This window comes from Curcuma longa, chromosome 2 (assembly GCF_044706935.1).
Source record: "Curcuma longa cultivar G26 ecotype Majalengka, Jawa Barat chromosome 2, ITB_CL_G26_1.1, whole genome shotgun sequence".
Taxonomy (NCBI): domain Eukaryota; kingdom Viridiplantae; phylum Streptophyta; class Magnoliopsida; order Zingiberales; family Zingiberaceae; genus Curcuma; species Curcuma longa.
In genome coordinates this window covers 10,888,857-10,908,108 of record NC_133862.1, presented here as the reverse complement: position 1 = coordinate 10,908,108, position 19,252 = coordinate 10,888,857, and the positions used below count along the sequence as shown (strand labels likewise).

General features: G+C 35.9%; 2 protein-coding genes and 1 non-coding gene across 4 annotated transcripts in view; 1 reads left to right on the top strand and 2 right to left on the bottom strand.

The window, feature by feature from the left end:
• Positions 1 to 929: 929 nt before the first annotated feature.
• Positions 930 to 15,664, bottom strand: LOC141820392 (phosphatidylinositol 4-kinase beta 1). Of its 2 annotated transcripts, none has more exons than XM_074707699.1 (16): positions 13,621 to 15,664; positions 12,559 to 12,750; positions 12,425 to 12,473; positions 11,376 to 11,508; positions 10,638 to 11,124; positions 10,235 to 10,315; positions 10,033 to 10,158; positions 9,015 to 9,084; positions 8,396 to 8,493; positions 8,200 to 8,304; positions 4,383 to 4,436; positions 4,125 to 4,268; positions 3,940 to 3,993; positions 3,790 to 3,864; positions 1,859 to 1,942; positions 930 to 1,775 (listed from the first exon to the last, which is right to left on the bottom strand). In XM_074707699.1, exons 1-16 carry the CDS (start codon positions 15,397 to 15,399, stop codon positions 1,674 to 1,676), a joined length of 3,633 nt encoding a protein of 1,210 aa, XP_074563800.1. In that variant the 5' UTR covers positions 15,400 to 15,664; the 3' UTR covers positions 930 to 1,673. The 2 variants fall into 2 exon arrangements, with proteins under 2 accessions (XP_074563800.1, XP_074563808.1); XM_074707707.1 differs by having other exon boundaries at positions 10,033 to 10,155.
• A 1,640-nt stretch (positions 15,665 to 17,304) lies between these two features.
• LOC141822557 (small nucleolar RNA Z221/R21b) lies at positions 17,305 to 17,401 on the top strand. Its single transcript, XR_012601289.1, has one exon. It is a non-coding gene; the product is annotated as a small nucleolar RNA Z221/R21b (small nucleolar RNA).
• A 1,517-nt stretch (positions 17,402 to 18,918) lies between these two features.
• Positions 18,919 to 19,252, bottom strand: part of LOC141821598 (phosphatidylinositol 4-kinase beta 1-like) — a 5,058-nt gene continuing 4,724 nt past the window's right edge. The window contains exon 6 of the mRNA XM_074708974.1: positions 18,919 to 18,931. Within this exon, the coding sequence (XP_074565075.1) occupies positions 18,919 to 18,931 (13 nt within the window). The remainder of the gene's footprint in view (positions 18,932 to 19,252) is intronic.

Here is a 19,252-nt window from a genome sequence, read left to right as displayed (position 1 = left end):
CCATCGAAACCCAGACATCTGAATTATCAAAAAAGGAAGCAGCTATAAGCAGCTACAGGAGGGGCATGTCTATCTAGTACCTCACATCCAACAACAAATGGGGCAAAGAAACAAAGACTTTATCCAAATTTGCACCGCCTTCGAATAAAACACAGCACTCAGCAGCTTGCATTGCCCAGCATGAGAGAGCTCTCTCCTAAAGAAGGCAGCTCTTTTCAATGTCTCCATGCTGCACCTATAAAACAAGAGAACATTTGAAAAGCTCCAGCTTCCAAAATTAATGTTGTTCGTCCCAAAACAAAGAAATTTCAAGAGTTTCTGGACCACCAGATAGCCACCATAATAACAAACTTTCTTAATTTTCAGGAATACAAATAAATCTGGAAGAAGATGGAACAGAAAAGAAACAATTGCTCCACCTTTGCACCTACCAAAATTTGTCGAGTTCAATTGCTGATGCATAAAAACAATGAATATTATAAACAAAAGCATCGATAATCCCTGTCCTACACTTTTAGGTTTAAAGCAGAAAACTATATGAAAAAGGTAACTCACTTAGCATCAGTAATTCTGGCTTCTTGCCTGAAAAGAAGACGGGAGAAATGAACATTATTATAAGACCAGTGTTCACTTGGAACGAGAATGCGGTGGAAATAACTGACAATGATGGCCAAATAGAACATGTTTTTTCTTTTCTTCTGCAGCAATTCTTGCTCTCACCAAGTTAATATAGAACATATCGATCTGATCATTCTTGAATGATAAACCAACTAAATGCACAAATGTTGCATTATGACTGAATTAATCTGTTCTGGAAGCTGGTGCATAAGAAAGAAACCAAGATAGATGAGCCATGCATCATGTATTAAATTAGATGGTGTGGTTGGGTATTTGTGTACGTGACTAACAGAAAAAAAAATGCACTGCAATAAAAAAAATGTGATGATTGATCATGATTTGAGAAGAGGAAAAGCTTGACAACTTTACAGAAACAATCAGCAAAATTGAAATAGTATACAAACTAAAAGATGGCATATTGTGCGAGGTACAAAAGTGTGTTGTGTGCATCAAAATGTGAAGGTAGCAACCGACTGCAGACTGATCGAACGCAACTACAAACACACAAACCACGACAATAATGCAGCAAAAGCACTGGTACAAATTGACAGCTCCATGTAGTTCCAGTCAAGAAAATCCATCTTGTAAAATCCATCTTGTATTGATCAAACCTCAAGCTATCATCTTGCTCACTCCACATCCAATAACTGCGATAAACTTGCTAACTCATGACCCTGTTAAGGTCTTCTGTACACTTACTAGGATCTAACATTTCAATCTTCACTGTCTTTCAGTATCTACAACAAAGTGGAGATACGAATCATTGCAGCTAAAACCAAACAGAATAACAAATGGCATCGGCCATCCTAGATTTCCAACTAAAATTGGATACTGAACACAATTTTCCCACGTCAATGGCAGTGAAGACACTCTTCTGAGATGATCAAAATCTCTGATCAATTTGACACTGTTGGATGAGTAATAGTAATTGGTCCACCAGGCAAAATTCAAACATGCCAACCATACAGAATCTCTTTTTTTTCAGCATGTTTCCAAACTTTCACTGCAGGAATTGATAGTAGGAAAGGGCATCAACTGTGATAAATGATAGCACCTCATAAGATTCCATTTAGTACTCGCTGGTAATAATCATATTGCCGTGTTCTCCAAGCATCTAAGCTGCTACTAATCAAGGAAAGCACCAAGGAGACACATTGCTGTTTAAACATATCATAGTTAAAATTCACCAATAACTTGCTAAAACAAGAACATCAAAAGGGTAAAGTCTATGAAATTAGACCTCTTCTGTAAGGCTCAGATGAAACCTCTTCCTCAAATTTTGAATTGTTCGAGTTCCTCCCCTAAAGCAAGGGAATCCAGAGTCCTACAGTACAAAGAACCAAGGTTTAGAGATTGTAGTGAAGTGACTGGTGATGTTCTGCAGTGCAAATTCATGAACCATCTATATCAACATTTAATCTGAGAAGTGCACTATTACTAATATGAGCAATTCAAGGTATTTGGTTCTTAATGTCAATGTTAGGAATTTACAATAGTTAATCCATTTCCTACAACATAAAGATTTAAGTTTAATTTAATTTGCACCATGAAGGATTGTCTTGCCTGCTTCAAACTTTTTATCTTGGATAGATTTTTCAGATCCAGTAGATGATTACCAATATCCTTCTACCTGGTCCTTTAGAAGGTTCCAATATAGCCAGAAATAACCAAAATCTTTATTCATTATTGAGGTTCGGCCCCTTCCCCCCCCCCCCCCCCCCCCCCCCCCCCCCCCTTTTTGCAGATGTAGAAAGATGTTCATTTAAAAATAGTACAAACCTTACAGGTTGATATCCACCCTAGAGTTATTATGTTATTAGACTTTGATGCAGCCAAAAAGCAATATCACACCAACATTTTGATCTCTGCAGACAAATGACTATAACACAAGAATCAGTTGTAAGAGTTTGTGTTTACCGGTTTTACACTCATGGGAGTTGGAAACTATGAAGAAGGCACAGAGTGGGGGCAGGTGAGTGCAGGGAAAGGGGGTAACAGGGCATCTAGCGCAAACAAACCATAGGACTGGGATGTGCAAGCATACGGACAACAAGACATAGCACAAGAAGCCTGGCCAACGGAGATATGGAAAAGATGCAAAAACAGTTTCCCTCTTCTCCTCGCTTGCTCGCTAGCTGCTAGATGAACACGACCTCCCTCACTTATTACAAAAATAGTCATTACTAGCAAAGAGGTCCAAGATCAAATGAAGTGCAGGATCAGCTCTGATCCAGAACTAACAAAAAAAATGACCTACTATTCACTCAAGAATGGTTATTTTTGCTGTCATGCATAAAGCGCCCAATTCCCATTGATAATACACTTGGCATGTGAGGTCCAGGATTCCCTCTAACGAATGCAATCATCTACTTACATTCCTATCCACAACATAGGTCAACAAAAGAGCAATGGGATTAGGACTGACTGATCCAATTGTCTGAAGGATCCTTCCTTGGCTATTCCACCTACAATTCAATATGGACTGGATCATAAAATCAATCTGATACTGATATCTCAATCTCGTCTGAGCTCAGAAGTACAATCTAACAACCATAACACATGGACTAGTAAATGTGTTAAATTTAGTAAAAATTGAAAGTGCATAATTTTTTATGGAACTTTATGCTTGAATCGTTAAACTGTCAAGATTCATGCTACATCTAGAAATTAACCAGTTGAGACAGTTTGAGGAAAACAACTGAACAAGAACTCAACACTAGGCATTATAAGGTTGTCAAGCTCAGATACCCCAAATTCATGTTAATAGCAGATCGAGAAGGAATAGATAAATCGCTGTCACGAATAATCAAGGAAATAACAATTCTTTGACAGGAAAATTAACATGATCCATTTATCTATAAAATTCCAACCTGATAAAATGCCAATTTAAAATATTAGGAACTTTTAGAATTAATCACGTCTTACTTGGATGTTTAAACTTATTTTACAAAACACTTATCCAATAGAACCACTCATGCTTTCTTGAGAATTAAAAAAAACAAAAAATATTTTAATTTTTTGCATGGAGTAGAGGACAGGAGAACAGAAGTTTCAGAAAAGATGCAGAAAATAAGGAGCAACAAAAGAAGAACCACTTCAAAGTAACTTGATATTTATGTGAACAAAATAACAAATCAAGCTGTGATATATATCAGAACTATGTCATATTACCTGCATCATCTCCACAAGAAGAATTATACGCTCTGCATGCTTACGACAAGTGAGAAAACCTTGGATGCATAGCACCTGAGGAGGGCATGTAATGAAGTAAAGACAACTACAGTTGTAAAGGCTACCAGCAAAGGAAAAAAGGATTGCTACCTTAAAATAATCAAAGAACTCGCTAGGAGTTCCTTCAGCATCTGAGTCCATCACCTAGCATCAGATTATTATACAAAAATTTGAGAAACCCATCCACCAAAGTATAATTTAACCAATAGGGGGCATAATGTTGAGCTAACATAAAAATAATGCTATGAGGACATAACTAAATCCTTTAATCTAACCTCAAGAAGTTCACGAGTTAATTTAAATGGTGCGCTCTCAAAATTGACACCACCAGGAGAGTTGGACAGCATGAAACCAAAATCAATGTGAATAATATGCCCTTCTTCATCCAATAAGATGTTACCATTGTGTCTGTCTTTCACCTAAACAATCATAGGCATAATAGTTTATCCAAATAACTTCAAACTTCTAACAGTTGAGTTAAAACCACAAGCACAAAACTAGAAGAACTTTACAAAGTTGAACTAAAAAAGTACCTGAAGCAAGTAGCATAAGATGGAATATCCTGCCATGCTCTCAACAAAATTTCTCTGTCAAAGAATCAAACAGGAGTAGCATATTAAGTATTATTTTCTAAAAGAAAATCCAGCAATGAATTATACATTAAGCTATGGGCAGAGGAACAGTGATATGTATGCCCCATAAATAGAACAAAAAGGATCGTACATAAATTGTATAGCCAGATCTTTGTCCTTGAAGCTCTAGGATCCCTTCCCAGAGTGGTTAGACAAGAAGATTGAGTTCATCCGAATTGCTTTTCAGATGTTGATCCCTTGCATCTTGGTCAAAATACTGGTAGTTCAGCGAAGGTGTTCCTAAGATCAAAACTAGACCCATGCCGACCATCCTCTATTGGAGCCGTGAACTTACAAAATGCTCAGAATTGAGAACAAGGTAATTTAGAAGGCAAGATCCTCTAAAAAAAGTGAAAATTCAGGCACATTAGTGCCTGGTTGTTAGCATGTTAGCTGTGGTGCACACATGGCATTACTTCATTAAGGTTCTTGATGGTCCACCAAGATTGTTGCCACGAATTAAGTCTTTTACCCTTCTTGATTCCTCTCTCTCCTTATCAAAAGACAAGTGTCATCTTCTCATGTGCAAACACTTTACAGGGCAAATTTACCAGTGGAAGTGATCCCCCTTCCATATTTTGTTTTACAAGAATGGTGTAAAACCGAATACAAGATCTTCACTTCAGCTCTATACTTGATTACTATCTTCTCCATCTACTCTCTTTCCTCTGCAACCAAAGTCACTTTTTCTTACCTCATTATTGCTAATGTTTAGGTCTACACTAGGTGAAAGCATTTGGTACATTTTTCTCCCCCTTACTTTCCTCTCAGACACAACCATCTTTAGTTTCAGGAATTAGAGCTTCCAATGCTTTCTAGGTTAGGATATTGTGAATTTCCCAGGTTTTAAATTTTATATTGTTATGTCTATTGTCTAGTGTTGATTCCATTATCAACTAGCTCAATTTTGCAAATCAACTAGTATTGATCTTTCCGTTAGATAACCAATATCACCATTGGTCTTCTAGTTGCTCAAAATGGAAGCAGTTACTTCGTCGATTAGACCAACTGAAGAATCTGTCCACACCTTTTTTAAATTCAACTGAAGTGAACCACAAATATTTCCACTCCTCAACTAGTTCTAACTCTTTCAGAACAAATAGGTAGAGCCTTCAAACCCCTCCAAATTGTATTACCATGTTCATTGAATATTTGAGGCAAGATTGCTGTACCGCTCCATGTTTTTCTGACCCAAATGTTACATAATGCATCACTTGCTTTTCTGTGCCCCCTTACTGGGCTTAGCAGAGCTTGTCGTCCTGGGACCATGAGTGGCAGTATTGGTATTGGTATCCATATCAGAAATTTAGAGAAAAACAAAGTGCTGATTGTATCAAATCAATGGGATAAAAATTGATATTAAAAAATTAAAAATAAATAAATATGGAAATAAAAACATATAGAAAGAACAAATAACAATATTTACTAAATAAACAAAAAATATAGAAAACAGTATTTAAATCCGATTTATTTAATTTTTAATTAATTTTAATTCTCATTAATTAATTTAAATTTTGATTGAATTTAACCAAGCTAAGGAAATCCATTAATTTAATTCATTAATTTAAAATCTATTATTTAGTTTAATTAATAAGTTTATTTAAAATGAACTAATGTTATTAATAAAAGTATTTAAATAGATAAATGTAAACAAAATTTAATTGGTCTAAATTAAATCATTTTAATTTTTAAAATTAAATATTATTTATATTTAATAAAAAGTAAAATTAATTAATTATCAATATTATTTAAAAATTACTTAATCCTCAAATTTGTTAACAATAATTAAATATATAAATAACACATGTTACCAAAGAGTAGCTCGGTGCATGAAGCTCCCGCTAATGCAGAATTCCGAAGAAGAGTCTATTGTATGCAGTCTTACTAGCTTTATAAAAGGCTATTTCGGCAATTCAAACCCATGACTTTTAGGTCACATGATAACAACTTTACCATTACGCCAAGGCTCCCCTTCATCTGTTACCATTAATTAATATACTTATTAACTTAGCTGTTATGGACTTCCAACTTCATCTGAATCCCATAGTATCACCTCGTGACTTTGTCCCGACGCTCAAGCTCACAAATGAAGAAGACCTTATGATGACATGTCTTAAAATATAAGATGTTCACACTTTCAACTTATTTGAAATATTATTGTATAAAATTAATTTTAATTATTTATTTAATAATGTTAATAAAGATGCATATATAAATGTTGGAATAGAATTTAAAGGGCTAGAAGTAATATAATTTGTTAGTTAACAATATAAATTGTTTAAAATTTTAAAAATTAAATAAGATATTTAATAGGATAGGCCCCACTGTTTTTCTATATATATATATATATATATAAAGTTATTAGTCAATACATATTAAAAATGTGAAAATATTGATTCAATTAATACAAATTATTAATAATGGAGTGTCCTGATTAATAATAAGACAATATGTAAAGTATTAGTTATACAATTAATAGATTATTAATATTGAAAGGGGGAAAGGAATTATGAATGTCTCCATGAATTGCAAGTTGCTTCCTCTTTCACAACTCATTGTAACCAAATTAAGAAGCCCGTGACCTCACCAATCCACTCTAGAAACTTAGCTAAGTCCACCGTCATTGCCAATGTTACTGGAATCCACAACCAATCCGTCAAACAATGTCCTCCAAAATTTCAATAGTTTTGATTCTCCCCCAACCTATCAAGTATGTCTTCTCTTTAATGTAAGTCAATTTATAGTCTTTCTTGTCTCTTCAACCCCCTTCCTGAAATTGCAAAATCATTCCTCACTTCACGTGTTAAATTCAGTTGATTTGTTTGGTTTTTATTTGTGCCAACCAAGATAAACCACAATATCACCCGACTCTACTTACATGGATAGCATTGTTCCAACATCGACAATTAAGTGACCTTCTGTCACCCTGCTCTAACCATTCAGTAGAACAAAATTTTTTGTCCGTGCTACACAACATAATTTGAAATTTCAATCCATGGTCACAATAGCTTTTGAAGCACAAGCTTGGGAATGGCACTTCAAACAAAGGAGATCCAAAGGGCCTAGTCTTTGTCCTAATGGCTATGATATGCTTTACATTTGTTTGAGGTTATCTAGTGTTGATCTTCCATCTTGTTTGAAGTGTTCCAACTTAGGTGGAGGTTCCTCTCTAACTACTTGTAATCGTGGCTAGGTTGAATCAAAACCACATCAGTCATCCTCTGCCATAGGGTAGACTTGCCAAATGATCAAAACTTGGAATGGGTAAAAGATGAACACATCTAGAAAATACCAAAATTTTCCTCCACAATAGTTATCCACAGATCACAATGTGACTGGCTTGGATTGTTACCCTCAATATTAAACCTGTTATCATTTTTACTTCCTCCCTTCCAAAGTCATATGCCATGCAAGTAGATTACAAGGTAACTTTGCCGGGAAATGTAAAGAAACCTAATATTTGAGCTAGGAATTTCAAACACAAATTATAAAAGATGGGATTCCATTATTTGGAAACCATAACTGAAGTTCCAATAGATAATAAAAAAAGTTGAAAATGAATAATGGCATAATAAAAATTTGTCATAGAAGTCTTGAGAAAAAATGTGGTTTATAACATGCTTAGGATTAAGTGATTGTTGATATAATGATTTTGAGAATGTTATATTATTCCAATCTTGATAATGAACCAAACAAATAACCGAGACAAGCTAATTACCTGGGCAAGCTTGAAATTTGGCGAATTTTCTTCATATTTGGCTATGAAAAATTCACGCAAACTTGAGATATATGGGAATCTACTTTTTATTGAATGAATTGAGGCCTGTAAGAGGGGGATTAAATATTATGAATAAATATGAATGCATATGCAAGGAACAAAGGAGCAATAAATAGTAAATAAGAAGGAGAACCACCGTATCTGGGATTGTCTCAATTAGTGCTGTATAAGAAGATGTAACAAGAACCTCATAAGGTCTTAACCACAGTGGGAGGCCTGCTTCTTGATATATGTCTGACATAAAAAAAAAAACAAGGGCATTCTAGTTAAGGATCAAAAAACTTATTAAAACGAAATACAATATGAAAAAACTGACGCAATCATCTCCTTAGTAAAGCCATCCTTGGACAAAACTTATTTGGTACAGAATAATTTGTTTAAATTCTTACCTAATAATGCAATCAATCCATAATAATAAAGCAGGTATCATCAAAGATAGTACATGACCACAAGCTCATCATCACGAAAAAAAAAAAAGATGACACAGTTCCTTAAGCAATCAATAATAAATCCGATAAAAGTAAACAAAGAACAATATGTTTCTTATTTATTGATGAGAATCTTACTTAGTAAAACCTAACCATAGGTTAATAATGACTGTTTATAAATGCACAATCTTAAAGAAAATAAAATAACAATTGAAAATTAAAAAAGAAAGTGAAAAACCCACCAGAAACTTTTGTGCAGAATGTAAGAAATAACATATCAGCTAGAGTAACCAATGGTGAAAAACCAAACTAAGCATTTTTAATTACCATATAAATGTGAAACTAGCTGTACAGCTAGGTGCTCTTGTCTGCAATCATCTCCGCTCTTCACAATTATCTGTTTTGTTGAAGTGATGAATTAGGTATGAGTGCCAGTAAACATGTAATGTCCTGTAAGGCATCAACTTTTCCAAAAAATAAAAAATAAATGGTAAATAATTGACCCTATTCAACCCGCCATCAAATCTTCAAGTTGCAGAGTTCATAAATTCAAAACCTAGTGGTTTTTAAGCAAACTATCAAATATTCATATAGTATAGCAGCCACTCAAAGGGCAACATAGTATGTTGAGACACTTTGGTTAAAAATCAAGAATCTATAAATTAAGTTAACAACTTAATCTTTTGGAAGTGAACCCCAATTAACCTTAACATACTAGCGATTCAGGTACTGAATATCTGACAAAAGTATGAATTCAAGTGTCTGTCACGGTCTAAATTATTCACATATAATCAACAAGGTATTAAGTGTTGACTTGGAGAGTAGTATCCAACACAATTACAAGGGGAGTAGACAAAGAGTCCAAACTATTAGATATCAGGATATCAGGACATTAGTTTAAGGTTCATCCCAATTATTATTTTTGAATTAATACTTACTTAATGGCCCATCATGCACCTGTTCATACAAAGAATTGCAAAATTATTTGTGATACATAGAAACCAACATGTGAACTAAAAATTGAAGAAATAAACAAAGCTGCAAAAATATAAGTGGCACTTCATATTAACATAGACAAAGGATTGCATTTGTCAACAAACCACTGATCTAGATGTTGAGACAGTCAATATTGTTAAGCTGTAAAGATTTAATCCACCAAAAAAGAACGCAAAAAACTGCCCCATTGAGCATTTAAAAAAACACAATTGTAATAAACTTGATTCACTATAACAGAGGCATAACAATGGCCCTTCGAAGTCAAGTTGTGCCTGTAAGCTCCATTGTAAAACCTGCACTAGAGCTGGTGATCAGATGAAAAAAAATTGAAGAAAGATGGGATATTCACCGATCGCAAGTCCCAACCCGATAACATCCCAAATGCTGATGACCTTCGGATTCTCTCTTTCTTCACCTCCCAAAGTTCACCAGACAATGCATCACTAGGTTTTGGAGTGCCACCATTCACCAACTGCTGCAAAAACAGATACAGACTTTATTTAGATGATCAGCATGTAAAAACAGAAGTATCACAACGAAAATGTAATTACCTTTGGTTCCAAATCCTGGGGATCCTGAGCAACTCCCTTCACAGGAAGTCCAAGGGGAGCCTGTCCCTTAGCTGCTGCAACCTACCAAGGGTGGAATGTAAATATATCATTAAGTTCTCAAGCTTTATATTTGATATGGTGACTACTGATAACCCAGTAGAACCACAAGCTCACAAGGATGGTTATGAGTAATGATGCACTATTTATTCCTTAATAAAGTGGAAATAGCATAGTTAATAAAGGACATGGAACAAAACTAAGTCATGACAATATCAAATATCATGAAAAGTAATTGTTTGCCACAAGTAACAGGTATGCCCATAAAATAGTTGGCCTATATTTCTGATCAGCAATAAACAGCCAAAACTACTCCTATGGCAATATGTTTCACTTACAGGCCCACCTTTACTTCCTCAATAGCAATTGTGCTTGGAACTCGACGATGATCTTTTGAAGTTGATGGCACTTGATCATCTACATCATCCATGTTAACCCCAGGGACGGCAGAAAGATTGATAGTAATCCACTCTAGGTTTTTATTGCTGACAGTCACTGACTTGTCAGCTATATCTTCCACGCTTTCTGTATCTTGTTGAATCTTCCTTCCCGAGCCAATTTCTTGATTAGGTTTTAAGTGATCTACCAACTTTTTCTCCACGGATAAACTTACATGGACATATTTCACTTTTGCTTCCCATAATTGAGCCATTGCTTGGTCAATTGCCTGAGAAGTTGACTTTAACATTCCATCACCATTATAATTATATGTATCACTTTGACTCCACAAAGGATATGCCCATGGAGGAGGCTTTGGCAATTGTGCGTCACCGTTGGCTAAGGGAATCCCTCCTCTTGAGAGCTTTTGAGCATCAGAAGTTGCCTTTGTACGACTATGAAAAAAAAGAGAAAACAATGTTTATCATAACTGTGATGAATGCAAGAACATGACCTATACTCTCCTATGCATCATTTACCAATAACCCTTACAAATGTATGATATCTGAAAAGAGTCAGTGCAACAATCAAGTCATCAACTAAACTTCTAAGTGAAAAGACACTGAAATCTAGCTTTAACTATCACACATGACAAAGAATGCAAACCATTTCAAATTTGATCATTAAAACTTAAAGGTTCATTTACTTGGGTGTTTCACATTTCAAGACTTCAACACATATTAGGTAAGGAGCCTTCTCCCTGGAATTAAGGAGAACAGCTTCATCTTCAGGTATATTAACCACCCGGAACATTCCCTTTCCCATGGGAAAGCACACACCTGAGAAAAAAGTTCAGACCCTTAAGAGTTGAATCAAGAAAATATAGAAAATAGCATAGACCAGAGTGCATTAGTGGTAACCAATAATCCATCTAAATTCTAAAAAATACATAAGCACTGTGCTAAAAGATTGCGTGATCACCATGGAGTAAATATATTCACAAAGAAGCATAAGATTAGAATGTTACTCAACAACTTATATCATCCTTATGTCGGGTACGATATCTTAATAAACCGAATATCCATACACAAGCTCAATAATTGGCTTGATAATTTGTTTTGTCCATTCTAATATATATATATAACAGAGCGAGTTGGTAGTGAGATATATTTTTAAGCTTGCCAAGATAAACAAATAAGTTGGCTTAATAAGCAGTGCTCGTTAACATTCATTAATAAAGCTCATAAATAGTCACACACATAGACATATATATATATATATATATATATATATATATAAACAATTATATATATGTGATTGTATTTTTTACATTTTTTGATGTCTTATAAATTTTTAAATAAACATGGTTAAAAGTTTGGTCCATATTGAGCAAAGCCCAAACTTGTTGGGCTTTTCTAATAAACAACCTTAAACACTAGCAAACTCAGCTCAGATAGGTTCATTGTAGCTCTATATATTAATCAGCAACTTCTAGCACTAACAACAATCACTGAATAAGAAAGTTAAACCATGAAGGAAGAATTGTTTAAACACCAGCTTTTAGATCAAGGACAATAATTTTGGTAAATAGGAGAAACAATAGTATCCGAGATGAATAATAACTTCATATACAGACTCAAAGCTCAAAATTGAGTCATAATTTGATACAAACTCAAAAATAGTCTATGAAATGTAGAGATGATGATATCTTTTATTTGATAAAAAGTTCAGGAGAAAAGATGTTAATTGATTTACCTCCATTTTTTTGGGCCTCAGCAACATGTGAGTTGATCTCAGTAAGAGACTGAGAACAAATAAAAGAACATTGCTCAGGAGATAGAATCTCAAAAATGTTGTGGCACAAAATATGAAAGGCGAAATAATCTAACCTCTCGTAGAGCAATTTTTCGATCTTCATTAGGATATATATCAATCAGTCCATAAGATGTATCACATAATGACTGAACAAACTCCAGTGAAGCATGATAAGAACCTTTCCGACTTTCTGATATCACATTATTAGGTAAAGGTGGTTTTCCATGCCCCTTTTCATTATGCTGTCTTGGAGAGGCAGGGCATTTCTGCAATAAATAAATATAACCAGTAAACAAGCTGCAAGCTAGCCTAACAAAAAGTAACGTGATACAAAATCACCTAAGGCATCACTTGAGAGATAGATATAAAACTTGCTTAGCAATACAAATGCAACACTTTGCACAACTAACCAGATTATTTATTAGCTGATTAATTCTTCAGGCAGTGCCAATTTATGAACAAGTAACCAGATACAGAGGATTGAGAGGGGAAAAAACAAGGAAAAGTGAAATTAATGTTTGCTGCTTACTATAGCCTTAAAAAAAAAAGAAATCTTCCATAGAAGCTTCTGGTGTACAATTTAAAATTTTTTTGGATAAAGGCTTCTTTAGAAACTAATATTGATGCTTCTGAAAAACCACAAATATACCTCGTACCAATATACTTGATCAAAAATTAACAAGACCTCCTACTATTAGATGCATAGACCAAGCTTAAGTCGGTGACACCTACCTAAAATATCTGCTCATTTGGTCTTTCATCCTCTCAATGTCTAAGAAAATAAAATGTGAAATGAAATGTATGATATGCCAAAAAAAAAAAAACTATAAATTGGTATAGAATGGTCAAAAGAGGTATGAACAGTTGTTTACCTTTTGATGAGAGAAGGCTTTGGATTTTGATCATATTTTTATAAATTGCGATAGTCAGGTAAGTATATTAGCACTTAAATCCTCAAAATTTTAGTTGAATTGTTATATGCAATAAGTGCCGCTCAGGCTAGTAAAGTTTAGCAAGTTTACTAAGAAAGGTAACCAACCATTTGGAATGAAATCAAATAGTTCAACTTCACGAAAGGCAAATAACTTGTTAAGCAGTAATAAAAACTTAAGGAAAAAAATTAACCCAACAATTACCTCCTTCTGGATCTTCGAATTGAGTAACTCAGAATCTTCTATAGAACGTTCTCGGTCCCTGAACAACCGCCGGAAGAAATTTTCTGTTCCAGGACTGTTCTCAAAAGAACCATTATCACTGGTACTTGAAACCTTTGTTTCATCGGGATGGATCCGGAACAACCGTCGAAATGACAAAATCTCAGAGGTCTCTCGTTCATCCAATGTCTCGCTATCCTTGTTTTCTTCCTCATTTCGGTCATGGCCAGCAACTTTCCTGTCATCATGCTTCTCCTTGAAAAACCTGCGAAAGAAACCCTCCTTCTCCCTTTCGTCCACACTTGTACTAACTTTGTCATCACCATGATTATCATGCCCAACAACCCTTTTTTCTTCACTCTTGTCCTTGAAAAGTCTACGAAAGATACTATCATCCTCAATGCTTTTCTTGGACCTCTCTTCCTCCTCATTCCTATTAGGCCAACCTTCTTTCTTTTCTTCACTTTTTTCTTTGAAAAGCCTACGGAAGAAATTATCTTTGTCGTCCTTCTCCAAACTCCTATGGACCTTCTCCTTCTGTCCATCTCCAGCATGCCCACTGTCCTCATCATTCTTATCCTTAAGAATCTTAAGGACAAAGTTCTCCTTCTCCTCTTCCTGAACAATCTCATTATGTTTCTCTTTGTCCAAACTCCTCTCAGGGCCACTATCTTTCTTCTCTTCATGCTTTTCTTTGAAAAGTCTACGAAAAAAATTTTCCTTCTCATCAACCTCAATATTCTCACTAGCCTTGTCTTCCTCTTTATTCTTAGTAATTCCACCATCTTTATTCTCCTCATTCTTGTCTTTAAAAATCCTACGCATAAAACCCTCTTTCTCATCGTCCTCCCCTGGCTTCTCCTCTTTATCACGAAATAATCTCTTCAAAAAACCCTCTGAGCTAGAGGTCAGCTCCCCATCATCATCCTTGCTATCTCTAAGAAGCCTTCTAAAGAATCCATCTTTGTCCGTGTCTTCCTCTTTGTCTTTGCTAAGAAGCCTTTTCAAAAACCCTTCTTTTTCCGGCTCCTCATCCTTCTCTATAGACTTTCTAAAGAACAATGCATCCCGTACTTTTGGCCCCGGAATGAGCTTTTTTAACAGCTTGTTTTCCTCCGAAGTACCATCAGTACTGCTGTTGACTCGGCCGCTCTCATCAAACAAGTGACTGGAACCCAATGTCGGTGATGACGCCAATGACAATAGCTTTTGCTTAGATGATAATATACGATTGAGTACAGGGTTGTTCCTGGGGCTAGATGGAATGGTAGGAGGGGGCGGTGGAGGTAGAACCAAAGGCGGCCACTCACCCATCAAAGTGGCGGCAATCTGGCATTTCTCCTGGATCCGGCTGATCCCCTCGTTGTCCTCAGAGTCCTCTAGCTCGGCCATGAGGAACCAGTGCACCTTAAGGGCGATCCAGAGGGACTTGGAGCACGTATCAATGACGAACCTGTCAAGCGACGGGCTCGGCTTGTGGACGAGCATGTAGCAGATCTGGAAAAGGTAGCTCTCGATTCCCGTAAGAGGGAGAGTATACATCCTGTTACAAAGGTAGTCTCGGACGCCGTCATGGTCGTGCTTGTACAGATAGCTCACCGCGATCCACTCGCAAAAGAAAGCCGAATCGAAGAACCGGATCAGCCACCCGTTCTCCCCGCCGGCAACGCCGCTACCCTGTCCGGCGACGGGACCCGTGCGGGTGATCTCCCTCGGAGACTGATCAAGGCCAAAACTCCTCAATCCCAGAAGCCGCACCATCGTCAATCCACCATCGGATTCCAAACCCTAGCAGCGATCCCAATCAGGTCAAAGGTTCAAAAACCTAGACACTCGCCCGATCCCAACGGCGGAGAAACCTAGAAACCGAAATTCCCGAAGAAAGGATCAGAATTCAGCAGGAAATCGATCGAGAAAGATGGAGAAACGAGGCACGAAATCCAGAAACGCCAACAATCTTCCAAAACATAAATAATTGAATCGTCGACAGCGAAGCAAGCGAAATTCAAATTCAAGGATTCAAAAGATCGCCCCCTTTTTCTGGATTTTGATTCGCCTCTTTATTTTATACCCTATAATCACATCTACCTCTCCTCCAGTAGCGTCGTCGGCGAGCGGAAGAGGCGCAGGCGTGGCTACTAGGCAACAATCTTCAGCTAGATCAGACCAAGAGGCCTCCTTGCACTCCCCCTCGCTTCATCCCACGTGCACCCGCTTCTCATCCCGATCCTCTTCTCTATTGGCTATCGACCACCAATCGTATTCGACAACCCTGCAGCGGATCTGAAACAGACCGAAATTCCAGCCGTCGATGCAATGCCGGTTCGCTGGAGCATCTTAAAATGGTACTAGCTTCTGATCCTGGCCGTTGATGGGTTGTGGCCAAAAGAGTGGAATCGAGTGGGATGAGGGAAAAATTAGAGCTACATTTTCCTTGCAAGGAAACACATGGTGGGGCTTTTCTCCCTATTGCACTGCTCGATGAATTTGAAGCTAAGTGACATTCCATTTTGCAATCACCCAAGCAAAAAACACAATTGTCTTCTTCCCCCGTGAGAAACAGTGATGTTGATTTATCACTGAAATACAAATCCTGAGTGTATGAAAAATTTTAATATGTACTTATCACTTCAGTAAAAAGGTAGAATTCGCTACTTCAACGATCTTACATGATCAATCCCACGATCATATGTGAAAAAGTAAGTCAGAAAATTACAATTGATCATTACGAGAGAGAGCATTACTTTGACTTTGTCAAAATTTGATTCTTGTTCACTTCAATAAATCTGTCCCGTAATAATCAAGTCAATCATGCTCCAGAAGCAATTGTACTCATATACCATGACCATAATTGAATTACTTAAATTTAGTCTTTTTACTTGTTTAGGTTGAACTCATCTCATGTAAAGAAAAAATAAAATAAAAATATTTGAATGACTTGATCTAAGGAATTGGATTGATTAAGCTATCCGTTCACATAAGCTTTTCCACAAAGACAAATAAAGGTTGAAAATAATTAATTATTAGGTTGATGGACCCACTCCATTAATATTAATTTTCAAGTTTGAAAGCGACTCGTGGTTTGTTCAGACAAAAATATGAAATTTAAAGACATTTATTGCATTTTTAATATATTTACTCATAATTGGTAATTTGGTTGTGTATATAATTATGTGTTGCTATCCAAAGGATTTGAAATATTTTGATCGACTAATGCAAATAATTTATGATTTTACAAATAAATTAAAAATTATTTTCTTTAATGAAACCGACTGTCGAAGAATACTTTGATAGTTCAACTTAAGTCATTTTCACTTGATAAAAGGAAAATAAGAAGTGGTAATCATTTAAATCAAAAGTTATTATTATATTTTTTTCAATTTGAGAGACTCGACAACCTCATTTAATATTCCTAATATATTTTTTGATAATCAATTTTTTTTATTCTTAATGGATATAAAATTAAAATACCTCAAAGGGCCGGCCGGCGGTTAAGATTTGGACCGGGCCAAAAATTTTAACCCACAAAGTCTAGGGTTTCAGAGTAGCCACCTTTCCTCTCTCTGTATATAAATCAACTTTTCCCATCTACACCGCCGGCTCTATTCATCTTCCTCCCATCGCAGGTTTGCATCCTCTACCTTCCGCCGTTCTGATCTTCGAAGCGGGCGATGATGAATTCTGAAGTCATGCACCACGCTGATGAGGTTTCTCGTCTCATGTGCTGACACCGATTCTTCTACCCATTTTCATTCCTGAGCCTAGCTATTTTCGTGCTTCTATTTCGATTTTCTTTCACTTTGGTTTGCGGTCGTTTGTCCTCAGATCTGCTTTGAGATTCATAGTTCTTGTGGTTTTGTTGCGAGTTTTCGTCTTCTATTTCCTCTTTTTTCCTTTTTTGTTTATCGAGCGGAAAGATCAAATGATGAGGGCTATGCCCAACCTTGATGCGGACTGAATCGGCTGTTCATCTGCCTTGCTGATACTAACTGTGTACTTCTGATGATCATCTCCGCTTCTCTCTTTATCGTTAAGAAGGTTCTTTGTTTTGCCGAATGGATCGATTCTCTCTTTTGACCTTTCCAAACAGAAATCAAATGCTTAGTTCGTCCGGGTGTTCCATCCATCGGAATAAATGACATTTTATTTTGGAATTAAGCCAGAAATAGCTAAAGGCGAGCGACATCGAAATCTGCAATTGTAATCTTATCCACTCTTCACTGACAAGCCCTAGACCCTCAGCAAAGCCAACTGACTCTCATGCCAGCATATGACAAGACAAGCCTTGTCATGGAGCCCGAGCTTCGTTCCTCGTGTTCTATCGAATTGGTGGCCTGCACTGGAGAAGATGATGGTAATCTTCCACACGTCGTGTTTCAAAGCTTAAGTTGTACCTCAACCTCTCCAGGGTTTGTCATCCCTTCCACTTAGATGTCTTAGCAGAGAGTGGACATGAGTAATGATGGAGAAGCTTCATGGAGGAACACACCCATCAGTTCTAAATCCTTTCTTCTTCTCGCCACGAGAAGAACAGAGCAAATTTAGGAATCTTTTGATCCTATACGTTTGTATTTTCGCTTCTGGAGTTGTTCTTTAAGAAGATTCTAATTAAGCACTAAAATGAATACTCGACGCTTAGGTATTTACTTGCATACAAATCAATTTATGCCAGAATCCAATACCTAATTAATTTGAATAATCGGATTCAAGTGTGCTTAAATTATGCATACTTATTCATACTCTTTCTTTTTTATCCTTTTAAATTAGGTAATTAACCACAAATTCTAAATACGACCAACTCATTTTATGCATCCAGGACTCTAAATTTAAAGACAGTACCCAGACGTTCCTTGTTCGCCGTCTGATCCAATTGAAATTTGATCTCGACCATCAATGAGTGAAGGTTCAATGGCTGAGATTAGCCTTACTCACTAGTAATGCTAACTCTATCTTAACGCAGAGAATTTATTGAAAATGAGGAGTCAAATGTAATATTTGACGTAGAGAATTCATCTAGTAACATCTCTAACTAATTAAGTTTAGCATGTAAAAAAAAGAAGACTTCACTTAATGCGCATGGATTTGTCGCGCGCAGTATAGCATACAATTTTTTTAATTAAGTAGATTTGTCAAATGGATTAAACTATGCCAAGAGAACGATCAATATTAGAAATCCATCATATGATTGAGGGGGGCGAGTGGGATTTGGTGGATCGGTTTTTAACTTAGCAGGCTAGAAAATCTTCAATTCAATTTAAGACAGATTGCGAATTAAATAGATCAATCTAGGTATCTATCAAAAAAAATAAAAAAGTATTTAAAATATTAAATTTGGATTCTCTTGTAAACTGATCAAGTAAAATTTTAAATTGCTATTTAAACTGATGAAACTGACTAGTTTATTAAATTATCTATTTTAATTTTAAATTAAAAAAAATAAATTTTTTTAATTCGTAAATCAACTCAAGTCTATTCTAGTCGGACCATACCGATTATGAATTTAGACGGATCGAATCGTCCAAATTTATATTAAAATAAATTATAATATTTTAATTCAATTTATTTAAATTATTTCTATCCGTTCGACTGATAGTGTGGTTGACGGGTTTATTTG

Bases quoted from the DNA above. Each gene is read 5' to 3' on its own strand.
- LOC141820392 (XM_074707699.1), bottom strand. From the start codon at position 15,399: ATGGTGCGGCTTCTGGGATTGAGGAGTTTTGGCCTTGATCAGTCTCCG. The intron at 11,509-12,424 runs GTAAATCAATTA...CTTTTTTCTCAG, and splicing joins TGAGGCCCAAAAAAATGGAG to GTGTGTGCTTTCCCATGGGA. The intron at 9,085-10,032 runs GTGAATATCCCA...TCAACAAAACAG, and splicing joins CGGGTTGGGACTTGCGATCG to ATAATTGTGAAGAGCGGAGA.